This window comes from Arvicanthis niloticus, chromosome 27 (assembly GCF_011762505.2).
Source record: "Arvicanthis niloticus isolate mArvNil1 chromosome 27, mArvNil1.pat.X, whole genome shotgun sequence".
Lineage (NCBI taxonomy): Eukaryota > Metazoa > Chordata > Mammalia > Rodentia > Muridae > Arvicanthis > Arvicanthis niloticus.
The window spans coordinates 15,319,131-15,333,088 of record NC_133435.1 but is presented as its reverse complement, the minus strand read 5'-3'; the positions used below and the strand labels follow the sequence as shown (position 1 = coordinate 15,333,088).

The 13,958-nt window shown below is 36.0% G+C and overlaps 1 protein-coding gene across 3 annotated transcripts in view; it reads right to left on the bottom strand.

Annotated features, from left to right (window-relative positions):
- Positions 1 to 13,958, bottom strand: part of Ice2 (interactor of little elongation complex ELL subunit 2) — a 38,870-nt gene that overhangs the window by 22,623 nt on the left and 2,289 nt on the right. For 2 of the 3 annotated variants that reach the window (XR_013107777.1, XM_076926176.1), the window contains exons 3-9: positions 13,561 to 13,665; positions 5,408 to 5,657; positions 4,087 to 4,206; positions 2,143 to 2,280; positions 1,502 to 1,618; positions 1,124 to 1,283; positions 228 to 409 (exon numbers count right to left, since the gene is read on the bottom strand). Coding sequence is in view for 2 of the 3 variants with exons in the window: in XM_076926176.1 (XP_076782291.1) it covers positions 228 to 409; positions 1,124 to 1,283; positions 1,502 to 1,618; positions 2,143 to 2,280; positions 4,087 to 4,206; positions 5,408 to 5,657; positions 13,561 to 13,665 (1,072 nt within the window). In the remaining variant the exon portion in view is untranslated. The remainder of the gene's footprint in view (positions 1 to 227; positions 410 to 1,123; positions 1,284 to 1,501; positions 1,619 to 2,142; positions 2,281 to 4,086; positions 4,207 to 5,407; positions 5,658 to 13,560; positions 13,666 to 13,958) is intronic. The other variant, XM_076926177.1, reaches the window with a different exon arrangement.

Here is a 13,958-nt window from a genome sequence, read left to right as displayed (position 1 = left end):
TGCAAATACACATCTACATATAACTAAAACTAAAAATATTTTAAAAACTTATAAGTGATACATAAAAACTGCAGTATTAATCACCTACCATGTAATGTTTCATTACCTGTATATTAAAGACTATTTTAACTACAAAGTTTAGAAACTTGCAATATACGTTTATGCTTCAAAATGATAACCAAGGATAAACAATATATCTTAAACAGGGGAGAAAAAGTATTACATACGTCCACCTCTGAGGTACACTCTTCGGGTTTGTCCATAAAGACAGCAGAGACTGGAACAGATGTGGTTTTTGATATTATATGTTTTAATGGAACTTCATGAAAGATTTGATTTCTTTCTCTCATTGTCATTTGTTTTCGGGGAAGTGGCGAATTGATATAAATTACTTTAACTGGTTTGGAACCTTAAAATAGAAACAGAAACAAGTGGTGATTACTATCTGGTAGTTTTAAAAGAGGAAAAGGATACATGGCAGAAAGATCACTAAATAGAGACAGGATAGGAAAAATGGTGTCATGCCTCCTGCATCTGTCTCTCTTGGACTACATGTCTTAAACTCTTTAGTACTAAAGGACTAGAGGGCCCAGCCAGCAAGAGAAATATGTTCGAACAATGTTTAAAGGTTTCTGGGCTTTAGAACTGAAAGGTAAACTGGAAGATAATTTGGAAGATAAAATGACCAAATAAGAACCAGACTGATGGGGGAACTAATGACAGAGGATATCCTCTGTCAACACATTTTAATTCTGGTTCCCAATCACAGGCAAAGAAGTCCTGGAAATTTGCCCACTGCAAGCTGTCTAAGGTGATGCACTCCTTCATCTCAGTGACAAAAAAGAAGTCCCACATCTTCCATATATTTCTGGCTAGCCTGAGTAAGAATTCCTTCTGTTTGTCTCACTCCTACACATGACTGCAGGTACCACAGGTTTCAGCATTCAGTTCTATTGTAACTTTATAACTGGATAAGCTCTACTGAGTTTAAATGTCAGATTCTCATTCTCCTTAAACAAAGATGGAGATTTGTGTGTGGCACATAGCTATTTATGTCCACACAGCTGAAATGAGGTAGTTTCAGCCCTTCTGAGTACATTATCTGGCACACCAAATCACAAACCTTCCATAGCTATCATCTGAACACACACTGGAATTTCCCACTGCTCCTTGTAGCTTGGTCCATGGTTATTGAGCAAGGTGAATAATGCTTGGCTAGTCAGAGCTATCTGCGGATGGTATCTTGAAACAAGCTTCTCTGCATTCGGGTCTTTACTAATATCCTGAAAAACAATTGTGTTCTATATTGTGATTTATGCTTCATAAATAAACAGAACAATGTGCACCTTATTATCTAGGTCCGTCTCAACATTTCTACCATAAAGTAGTGAGGAGAGAGAATATTACAGAAAGAATGTTAAAACAACCAGGCTTCATGCTTTTTGTATAGTACAATTATTAAAACTATTTTAAGTATTTAGGGAAGCCACTTGAAACTTACATAGTGCATAGCTTCAGCTTTTTGCTGTGGGGTCTCAATGGAAGACTTGTCCTCTTTTGAGAGCTGCAATTTCACAGGCATCGAGGGAAATGTTGTTTTTACAAACTTTGCACTGCCCTAAGTAAGTGAAAATGGATATTACTGTGAAAGCCTTCATGTATTTTCTTGCAACACAGGAAACATAACTGAAATTTTAAATGCCAATGTTAAAACCTCTTTCAGCCAAGACATTCATTCACGGTTTTATTTAACCATGAGCAATGTTTTTGTTATTGCTATTGCATGTAAAAAGGTCCAGTGGAGGTCTCCTGAAATCCCCCTGCCACTTATAAGTTTCACTTTTTAAAATGAATCGTAATTCCCAAAACACAAGAATAGAAGCACTAAGATACCTTTTCCATATACTTATTTTTCAAACATTTGTGAATAAATTTTCTTTAAATGGAGTTCCCTGCTTTATTTGAAAAGTATTAAGGAAAGTAGGAGGAAAAAAAGTCAAAAAGCAAAATTAGTAGCTATATTTTAAACATGTAAGGTCCTGCACCTGCACTGTGTACCTCAAGTATAAACAGTGTCCAGATGAGACAGGAGGTTCTAGCTGAAGTCTGCAGTCCCCTTCACAGTCACAGAACAAACCTTACCAAAACAAGAAGAGTCTTTTCTAACTTCAGTCCCATCTCTATTTTGAAGGGGAAGAATCCCATTAAGCTGGTAACTTCATGAAGAGTATAAAATTCTGGGTACTTTTTCACTTGTTCAATGCAAGCTCTTAGGATTTGCTGGGAAACAGAAAATAAAAACTATTCATTTGTATTACACTTCCCTAACAAATGTTCTTTGGTTACATAGGACTATTTATTAAATGCATAGTTAGATCCATTTCATTCCTCCCCTCTTCTTCCAATAATCCGCACATTCTGTTTATTTCTTATTTGATCTAATCTTTGCTTTCATTACAAATTTTAACCTAATTTCTTAAAATAGTGACATTTAATAATACTAAAATTAGTGATCTTATTAAATTTTAAAATTATATAGAAAAGACTTCAGATATTTTTTATACTTCTTAGGAAACTGACAAAAGAAATGAAGCCATATGAAAACTTCTGTACAATGTATTACAGTAGAGCAATACAGAAAGCTGGGCCTGGCCATACGTACACATTCCTGAACTCTCAGTACTTGGAAGGTAGAGGAAGGAGGGCCAGGAGTTTAATGTCAGCTTGGGCTACATGAAAACCTGTCTTTGAAAACAACAATGACTAAGTACTTAAGTGTCTTTTCCAGTTTCCAAAATACTAATGACTAACCAGGAAATGTAGTTGGGAAGGAAATATTCATAGCATTACCCACAAAAAAAGCATATACCCATGATAACATGAAAGTAACACAGAGGAGCACAGCCATCACTGAGGGAAGTTTTGATCATTTTAAAAGCACAGACATATACCATCTTCTAAGGTACTTGTCATCTTTTGTCAGTGGGTGGGATCTAGAACTTTTAGGAAATATTCTATTTTATTTTTATTCTTCAGTCAGGCTTTCACTGGAATGTTCTGGCTGCACTGGAATGCACTATGTAGACCAGGTTAGCCTGGAACTCACAGAGATCAAAGATCTGCCTGTGTTAGCCTCCCACGAGATAGGCATGTGCATCACAACCAGTTAGGATGTAATGTGGATCACAGAAGCTCTAACTTACATCTATGCCTCCTCCTTCTACACACTTACAAATGTTCCAAGTTACAAATCATTAACTAGCTTAATACATTTTAAATATTTATTGATTGGTGTGTGTGTGTGTGTGTGTGTGTGTGTGTGAGAGAGAGACAGAGACAGAGACAGAGACAGAGACAAAGACAGAGAGGGTGGCAGGCAGGGGGCAGGAGAGACTTGGAGGAGACAGCTCTCTCCTTCTACCACGTGGGTAGGGGGTTTCTGGGATGGAAATCAGGTAGACAGGCTTGGTACATGTGCATTTAGTGGCTGAGCCAAGTCTTACAGTTTCATATTCCCTGTTCCTTTTCCTGATACACATGCCCCACTGTGTTTAACACTTGCAACTGTGTTCACTTATCTCAGCACCACTTGCTAAAAAAGAAAGAAAGAAAGAAAGAAAGAAAGAGAGAGAAAGAGAGAGAGAGAGAGAGAAAGAAAGAAAGAGAGAGAAAGAAAGAAAGAAAGAAAGAAATTTAGAACACTAGCTAGATCCAGGAGGAAACATTTAAATGGCACCACTTTCATAGTTTCTGTTGTCTGCTATCAAATAAGGAATGATGGAAAATTCCAGAAACAAGAAATTCCTAAGTTCTAAACTGTGAGTAATTTCAAGCAGCACATTAAAGCCCTGTGACACCCAGCTCTGTCCCAACAAATTGCTTCCTCAGTAGCAAGCCCAGGTATGAACTGCAGGCTATCTACCTCCACAGCCGAGCTGTCCGAAGTTCTACTGCACACAGAGTAGTTGACCTCTCTGTAACTACATTGTTAAAGGAGACTGTTCCTAAGATGCAGGGTCCTCACATACTTTAGAGATGCAGCTATCACCAACTGCTCAACAGTTTACGTAAATGTTATACTGTTACCTCTGTGAAGAGATGGGCCTCATCAGAGAGCATATTATAATCCTGTGCACATTTCTTTGCAGAATTCTGTAAAAACTTTAGGAATTCATTAACTTCTTCATTCACATGTTTTTTCATATCCTTTTAAAAAAAAAGTACACATTTAAACATTCACTAAAAGTAATCACTCATCAATAGTTGCCCTAATACTTTGAATTTTAAAGACTTAAACAAAAAAATCTAGAGTGAAAACCACAAAGAAAACAATTTAAATATTACTATATAATAATAATAAACTTGTTTAAAAAAAAACCTCTAGGGAATAATTTACTGTTAGATTGTGGACTTAGCATGTGTGAGGCATGGGTTCAACCCTAAGCCTGTATGTATGTATGTACACACACACACATGCATGCGCGCACACCCATTAAGAACCCTTCAGAAATAGAAAAGCAAATGACCAAAATTACAAAATATGCATAGGAAATTTTATTTTTGTTTTTTGAAAAGACAAATATCTAAGAGAAAAACGAGCAAACTGTCTTGGAAAGTTACAGAATTGCAGTGCCTGTCGCTGGGTGTGGCAGCACACTCTACAACCACAGCAATCCACAGGTGGTGCAGCAGTGACTGTTTAGTAACCGTTGGCTACCAATGACTGCAGACAGCTTGGGATCTGTATGTAAGTCATTGTTTATTGGTACTCAGTGTATTTATTTAGGTAAAACAAGAAATCACCCATTTCCTCATGCAACAGAGGCCAAAAAAGAGAAAGCAATATCTGGTGTTGGTGAAGATGCCTGCACAACCTCTTGTCTTACAGTATAAACAAACAATTCAAACCTTTTGAAGAATAATTTATCGATCCATAGCTACAGACTAATGCTTTAAAAACATGTACAGCCTTTGATCTTAAAACTTTATTTTACGAATACTTTATTTAAAGAATCTACCTTTAAAAAAAATCACAGGAATAAACAAAGATTTTGTTACAAAGATATTGAACATAGTATCATTTCTATAATTAGAGGTAAGGACACAATTTACTCAGAATGATCCCACAAGCTTGTGAAGGTGTTTATTCTAGGAAGTAAGATGAACTAGAATAAGGCTTCCATGCAGCAGAGCGGGAGCCAGGATTACACACAATAAAACCAACAGATGGGTTAAAATGCCAACACTGTAATTACATTTCTTACTTTCCCATCTCTGTAAATATGACTACCTAATAATAAGAGAAATAAATACAGTAACAATGGCAAAGAGAAATGAAAGGAAATGTAGAGTTATTTCCTAATTCTTGATATTTTTATTGAAGCTGATGGACAGAATACATACATACCAGATACTGCAGGTATTCATTTGTATTTGTTCCAACAGTCTTGGAATTTGAGGGGATCTTTGCATATTTAACCAACAAATCCACATAAATCCTCTGCTCTCTCTGTGAGAACCGAGAGAAACGAGGATAAGGAACTCTTGGTTTTGGAAGGAGAATCATCCCAACTTTTTCCTTTGCTTGAGTTGCTGAACTAACTGCAGGCTCATTTTCTACAGAACTTGCTGAGACACTCAAATTTTCTCCTATACGTCTGGAAAAAAAATACAATTTACAAATATGTGCTTTTCACATGAAGATTACTATCATGGGACTTATGGTTCTCAATCAAAAGAGAGAATAATATAGCATGATTAACAGCAACTTCTGGATTATTATCTAACTCTGCCACCTGCATTTTGATGTTCAGTCATTTAGTGTAGATTAAGTATTCTACATGAAAAGGCCTCATTGCAGGTTTACCTTCAGCCACCTGATATGGAAGGAGAAGCACACTTCAACTAACTATTCTATTTGAAACTTTACCCTTTTATTAAACGGGGAAAACATACTGTGAATTATACTAACATTTACTTACTACAGTGCTACTTGGTTTCTAATGCTTCCTTTCTTCACTAAAGTGTGCCAAGTTATATGGTGAACAAAGAACATTAAGAAGAAAATAAAATGGGGTCACAAACTTGAAGTTAATTAATTCTCTGAAATTCTTAAATTTTCGGGTTTCCATCAATTACTTCAGGACTTAAAAATAAAATTCCAGTAACCCCGTCACATTTATGGAAGCAGTGGTGATCTTAGAAAGACTGGACAATCCTCTACCACCTATATGGCCAAATTCACAAAAACGTCTCTATGCTTTTCATGGATGTCAAAGAGAAATCATGGCATATCTGTAAGGAAGTGTGTTACAAGAGATCTACCAAAAAATTCTACGTCCTTGGTCTCTACAACTCAGATTTCTACCCCATCATTGAAAGACAACTACATCCATATGAAAGAAGGAAACTCTATATCCATTCATACACATATAAAAATGCAACCTGATATTAGGTTTTCAAACTAAATTTGCCAAATGAGGAGAATGGTATGAAGACAATGGGGTAAGAGGCAGAAAGGGAAGGGAATGACCATCTGCAATCGTAACACTGTTACTTTCCTTATGACATTACGTCTTAACTCATCACAAGAGGGAAAGGCTGAGCACTTTGGTAAGGAATACTAGATGCTTAGCACATATGACACTCTCACACAACTTGTAAAGGTCTTTTTCCTCTTGCATAAAAACAATTACTCTGACACTACATTTTTCCTATGATTATTTCTTAGTATGCTTCATTCTGCTTCTCTTAAATACAGTTCTGCTCATTATGGGGTTTAGCGCTGAGAACTAAATACAGGTGGGAACTATTAATTTATAATAGTATAACAAATACAGTATAAATTCCAAAGTCTGAAAATAGTATAGGTTGTACACATGCCACACGCTGTAAATGGACCATCTCTGCAAATCATCTCATCTTCTGCTGCAGGACTATATATGCACAAATGCAATGCAGCATAGGTATCATTTTCATTTCACATTGTGTATTTAGGACATCATGCTGTTTTTAAAAGTCATATTTGTGTTAATGAGCTATCAATTTAATTTCTAGTAAAATGTACATTAATTCTTATAAATCGTTGTTAAAAAATGAGAAAGTTTGGGCCTTATTGATAATGTTGGAAACTATTAATTTATAATAGTATAATAAATATAGTATAAATTCCAAAGTTTGAAAATAATATTTTAGAAAAGAGTAAAAACCTTCTTCCCCAAAATAAAGTAAAGTCATTCTAAAACACTTCAGCAATAAACTATGAATGAAAAACTCAACAAATAGATACTTAGTTAAAGAGAAGAAATTTTTGGAAGTTAAAATTGTGATGTTCAGGCTGACTCTAGAAATACAGACAAGAAAACATATACTTAGCTACCAAAGTTTCTCCAGTAACTGTATAAAAATAAGCTCGTTTTAGGCTAACAAAATGAATATTAACTGCTGATCTTGGTAGAAATGTATTACAGCAAATTGATTTCTCACTAGAATATGTCTTGAGAGCTATTCAAACCTAACAGTATTGTGTCCTCAACTCTTAACAATACTGCTTCACAGCTGTCTCTCTAAATATGAGAACATGTCTGTCCTCCTGGCACAAACTGGCAAATTTAATTAAGCTGCAGCAGCAACGAGATGCTGACTCAGATATGCCTGAGTTGGAATGTCAAGACATTCTAGTGGTTTAAATTGGCTACATACAGCAGAGAATGAAACGGCAGCACATCAAGATCATCTTCAAGTGCAGTGCTGTCAAAATCTTCATCAGGTGCAGCCACAAGTACCCAACAGCACTCCCCACATACATTACACCCACTGCATTTTATTTCAGCTGATAGTTTGAAGTTTCCTCCTTCATTTTGTCAACTACTATTTTCCTTTTTACTTCAAGTTGCTATGAAATAAAAGGTTCCAAGCTATTTGCTAGACTCTTAAGTTGACTAGTTTGGCAGTTTCTTTAAAAACCACATTTGGAATGATATTTCTGGGCTCCATCTCAAAGTCTACCTAAATCTTGGAGTTTAGTTTTTTTTTATATTAATCAGGTTAATTTAAGCAACTATATCTCCTCATCAAATTCAAAACTATTTGGTCACTTGTTGGCTTAAAACTCAATTATAAGGATCTGTAATCAGAATGTTTAATTTTAGATAAAGGCAGGTGTTTATTTCTCAATGAACAGCTCTTTGTTTTTCTCATTTACTTTTGGCTAAGCTTTTCAAATACTGTAATGAACTTGATCTTCCCAGGAGGACAGCCGTTCTGACTTTCTTCTACCTTACTCACACTGCTAACCCATTAGTCTGGTGGTCCTTGTATCCTATATAAACATGCATGTAAGTGCAGCAAGTCTAGTGAATGTTTCTTATACTGAAATTAAGAGTAAACACCTTTTGGTGATGAGATAGGACTGATTTCAGTTTTGAAATCAGCACAATTAAAGGTATATTTTCTTCCAACATGCTAGGGAACACAGCAATCACTACATTATGGAAAATAATGAAGAATGTTTTTTCCCCAATAAGCAAAGTTCTAAATAACTGAACCACAAAATCAGTTCCTTGCTATAACAAAAAAATCCAAAAGCACGAATCAATGCTTTGTGCTTTTCTTTTACACTAAACTGTAAATCACACTAATAAATCATGCTGTGCCAAAAAAAAAAAAAAAAAAAAATCTAAAGAAAGAAAAGTGTATATATATATATATATATATATATATATATATTATTTTTGCCTAACTGCCAGCAAAATATTGTTTCCTTTATACAACTCATGCCTAGGAAATGCTGAGAGACTTCAAAGAACCATCAAAATAACTAAGAAGCAGTGGTAGACGAAGACTACTACTAAAGTCAGCCACGGCGGCTACACCCACAGTCCTAGCAACTCAGAGGCAGATGCAGGCAGAGCTTTATTGAGGTCAGGTGGGTCTAAATGATGAGCTCTGGGCTAGCCCGAGTTACATGAGGAGATGAAGTTAGAAATTTTTACCTGAAATGATGAAGGCAGAAACAATTTTAAGAACTTTTTAGAAAACACACAATGGGATTTTATGGAGCTATTTAAAAAAAAAGAAATCAGAATAAAAAATAAGGGACAATGGAACTTACATTTAAAACTTTATATTTGTGTTCAACTTAAATATATTATATATGCATCTGTGTATTTGTAGGTCATAAAATTAGGAAGTGAATCACTGGTGGCAAGGTAGTTTTTTTTTTAAGGGAGGTGGGAAATCAAGAGGATAGTAGATAGCATGTAGTAAGACAGCAACAAGTTACTATCTGGGGCAGGAAAGAAAGCAGCTTGGGTAGTAGGGCAAACATGGACAGAGGGAATAGATGGGAACACAGTGTAATGGGACGTGTGTATGAGCACGGCATGACGGAACCCATTATTTTCTATGCTAACCTAGAAAAATAAAACAAAACACCTCAACAAACAAAAAACACAAAGAAAAAAAATGTCCCTAAATCCAGACTAAAGGGTTTAAGAAAGGCACTGGGAAAGAGGGAGATCAGAGAGCTTTTCAGTAACCTCTCTCATTACAAGATACATGTACTCCTTGCACATACACAAGATCAATCCTGGAGGAAGAAAGAAACTTCCAACAGGTGGAATGAGAAAACAGGATACCAGAAGAGAACATGCAGCATAGACAGAGGCCTGTGTTCCTTGGGGGCTCTGTCATTGTCCACTCTGCTCTCATTATGAATCCTAAAAGGGGCTGGAGAGATGGCTCACTGGTTCAGTACTGGCTGATCTTGCAGAAGACCCAGGTTCTATTTCTAGCATTAACATGGTAGCTCACAACTGTCTGTAACTCCAGCTTCAGGGGATCTGATGTTCTCTTCTGGCATCTGTTGGCACTGTACATACATGGTACACAGACATGGCAAAACACCAATGCACATTTAAAAAAAAATCCTCAAGAGCCTTGGAGCTAGGCCCTTAGGAAACTAACATGTAAATTTACACTTATTTGGTCTAGTGACTTCGTAACTTTACCTGATAACATAATTTATATAAATTGAGATATTGAACCAGAATACTATGCTACTTTAAGAGTTGTCCAAACAAGGTACAATGACACAGAAAATGGTCAAAGGTAGATGGACAGACAAGTGAATTTAATGTATTCTCAGATTCAACAATTGGATATAATGGTATTCCCTGCTAAAGTTCTAACTTTGCTATGTTTGAATTTCTTTTGCTACAACAGTGTTCTTCCACAAGTTCTAGGATTTTGAATTAATTTCAGATTAGCTCGTACAGACTGAGCCTTGCTCAATTACTAAGAGAGTAAGAACTTGTACAAGGTGCCTTCTAGTCCCCAGATCCTTTCATTCCCTGTTCCTCTGTGACTGGAACACCAGTTACCACCTCTCTGAGCAGTCATCTACATCATGACTTAGCTCTGCAAGCACGAGCAGGTAAGTTTTCTTCCAGTGAGATGAGGTGATTTTAATGTAGACCCAGAGCGACGCTACTGCCTGTGCCGATGCGTAAGATACTGAAATTTGTTTTGAAATCAAATACGTATTAATTGTTCAGGCATCACATCATCCATTTGTCCTAAACTAAGGATTTGTGTACAGAGATCTTCCTGAGACTCAGTCTGTTATTTCAATCTCAAGTTAGTCTGTGAGAGATCCTTCTGTTGCTCACAGGTTTGAACTGACATTAAAGAAACTGGTGTTGATCCCCTTTGAAGACTTTTGTTATATTAGACTCTTGGATTTTTTTTCTTCAGGAAAATAAAGCCAATGGGTTGTGCTCCTGCCTATTCTCTACTAAGAGCACTGTCCTTAGTCATGCCTGGGCATTGTGCTAATTGTTGAGTGTTGTACAATCATCTCAAGGTTGTGCCTGGAGCCACTGTTGGAGATTTTTATTGAGTCACCATCTAGCAGTTTTGTAGAATTATTATTGAGCAATTTTGTTCAGTTATCTTTTGGAATTTTTGTTAAGCCACCTTTGGGCAATATATTTCAGATTCACCACCTGGTATTTCTGCTGTGTTGTTATTGAATACTTTTGTCAAAGTCACCCTTGGGGTTTTCCTGAGTCATCGTTCAGCAATTTGTTAAGTTGTCTTAGGTAGGGTTTCTATAGCTATGATAAAACACCATGAACAAAAGGGGCAACTTGGGGAGGAAAGGGTTTACTTCAGATTGCAGTTTGTGATATTTCATATCACAGTTCATCACTGAAGCAAATCAGGATAGAAACTCAAAGAGGGAAAGAACCTGGAGGCAGGAGCTGATGCATGGAGTAGTTTTGCTTACTGGCTTGCTCCTCATGGCTTGTCCAGTCTACCTTGTTATAGCACCTAGGAACACAATCCCATAGTTGAGCTAGGCCCTTGCACATCAATTATCAACCAAGAAATCGTACCACAGGCTGTCCATACCACAGGCTCTCCATTGGCCAATTTGGCAGAAGCAAGGTTCCCTCTTCCAAAATGACCTTAGCTTGTATCAAAATGACATTTAACTCACCAGTACACTGAGTTACTTGGCCTTTTGCTGACCCATAGTTTAATGGTTTCTGCTCAGTTCTTAGACATTTTTGAGGAGTCACTTGTGAGTGTTTTGGTACATCCTTTCTGGGCACTGACTTTGCATTCTGGCTGCTTACCTTGAAATTTTAGAATCAATAACCTGGGAATTAGTTCAGTTTTCCAGAGCCATGGTTTGAGCATAACTCCAGACTAATCCCAGACTATTTCTTCTTTGGTCTTAAGAACGTTTTAAATAAAAGGAAAAAGAAGTAAACATTATTTGGTTTTAAATAATCAAAGGTACTGAGTGATTAGAAAGTTTTAAGAAATTAGTTTATCACCAGGAAATGATAAAAACTGAATATAACAGCTTTAAAAAATCCACAGATGCATATATATGAATCTTAACTTTCTAAAGCTGACACTACCAAAGACATTAATAAAGACTTAATGTTTTAAATAGTAATCTGGCAGGATCTATCAAAATAAATGCACATGCAGTCAGGCAGTGATGGCACATGCCTTTAATCCCAGCACTTGGGAGGCAGAGGCAGGTTTTCTGAGTTCAAGGCTAGTCTGGTCTACAGAGTGAGTTCCAGGACAGCCAAGGCTATACAGAAAAACCCTGTCTCGAAAAACCAAAAACCAAAAACCAAAAACCAAAAAAAAAAAACCAAAACAAACAAACAAAAAAACCCACATACATGCTTTACTCAGAAGTTATCCAGGTGCAGTATAATAATAATAATAATAATACCATAATTCCTATTATATAAAAAAAGGAGGGTATTTTGATGTGTGTAGAAGACACAAAGACATACAGAGTTATTATAAACTAAGTCACGCCCACAGAAGCATCCTTGATTCTCAATGGTTTGGATTCAATAGACTAGGTTCAGAGTACAAAACCAGTATTTCTTACGATTTTACAAATAAGTCTAGTGACCAGGCACTGTAGAAGCATTAAGGTGAAGATGCAAAGGAATCTGAGAAATACTTCAAAACCAGAGCACTGGAAAGAAGACTGAGTCAAAAAGAACTCCACTATCAAAGCTCACTGATCATGCCATAGGAGTAGTTTCAGAAAGCAACTTGTTCCTGTTTTTTAACAATTTGCCTTAAATTGGGAAGTCTTATCTACCTATACTTAAAGTAACTATTGCTGTGGAAGGACCACCAGGATTGTGTTAATGTTTGCTATACACCTTACATGTTTATCATTCCTCACTTTTTGTCAGCACATACATATCTCTAAGTTCAAAGGAAAGAAGAGATAACAGAAAAGAATGTGGAGGAACTTTAAGTATATTCAAATGTTGATCAAAAGCAAGAGAAAATAAAGACAGAAATGTAAGTAAAATAACAGACTGAAAGAACACTGGGAAGGTGGAAAAGGTGGGGAGAGAGAGTTCTTCTACTGGAAAACCTCACAGGACACAGAAGATCCAAGCTCCTTTGCAGGAGGTCTCTTAACTCCCCATCTCTGGTCCCCAGAGTAAACCACAACAGAACAGACACAGTCAATCACAAAGGGAAAGGAGATGCTACAGGCATGTGAGCAGGAAGACTGCTGAGTAGTCATTTTTATACCAGAGAAGGAAAAATTCTTGTGACTATGTGGTGCCATCTATTAAAATATAACGTATACACATAGTCTGACTAAATTTATATGACTTTACCTTACAGAAATAATTGCAGACTTTCTTTAAAAATTCCCACACAAGACTTGCTACAGGAATTTAAGTACATATATAAAGAATAGGCAATTATTAATTAAAATTAAGGATAAAATATATGTATGCATGAAAAAATACACTGATTTTTAATGATAAAATTATGCTTTATGGTGTTCTGAGGTAATTACAATTATGTTCTCATTCTGTATATATAAATATATATCTGTGTGTGGAGAAAGGTAAATATCAAAGTGTTATCAGTAGCTTTCTTCTATTTTTCACATTTTTATAATTTGAATGTTTACTAATATAGTCAAAAATATCAGTTATCAGAAAAACAGCAATGAAATGCAAAAATAAATAACCAAATGAACATTACCTGTTGGACAAAATATAGAGTTCTTTTAAACTTGGAGCCATGGAATGATCTTTATAATTTCCTGGAGAGAAAAATGCTTTAAGGCCATTTTTGGGTGTAATATCCCTGTAAAATAAAGTAATTTACTTGTACTTGACAATTCAAAATCTCATGTTAGACAAAGAATCATAATGTTAGAGCTGTAACTTACGACTTCTACCCCAGCTTTTCCCAGACAATCACCTCCTAGCCAGTTTAATTTCATGTGCCAGATCTTGTATATTTACATGTTTTACTTCTTAAGACAGCTACAAGCTTGGGGCAGTGTGGAATTCTTAAGCTCCAATAGTCTGTTTTTTTGTAGAATACAAATAAACTTCAGAAGCTTGAACATTAAAGGTGGAACAGAATGATATATA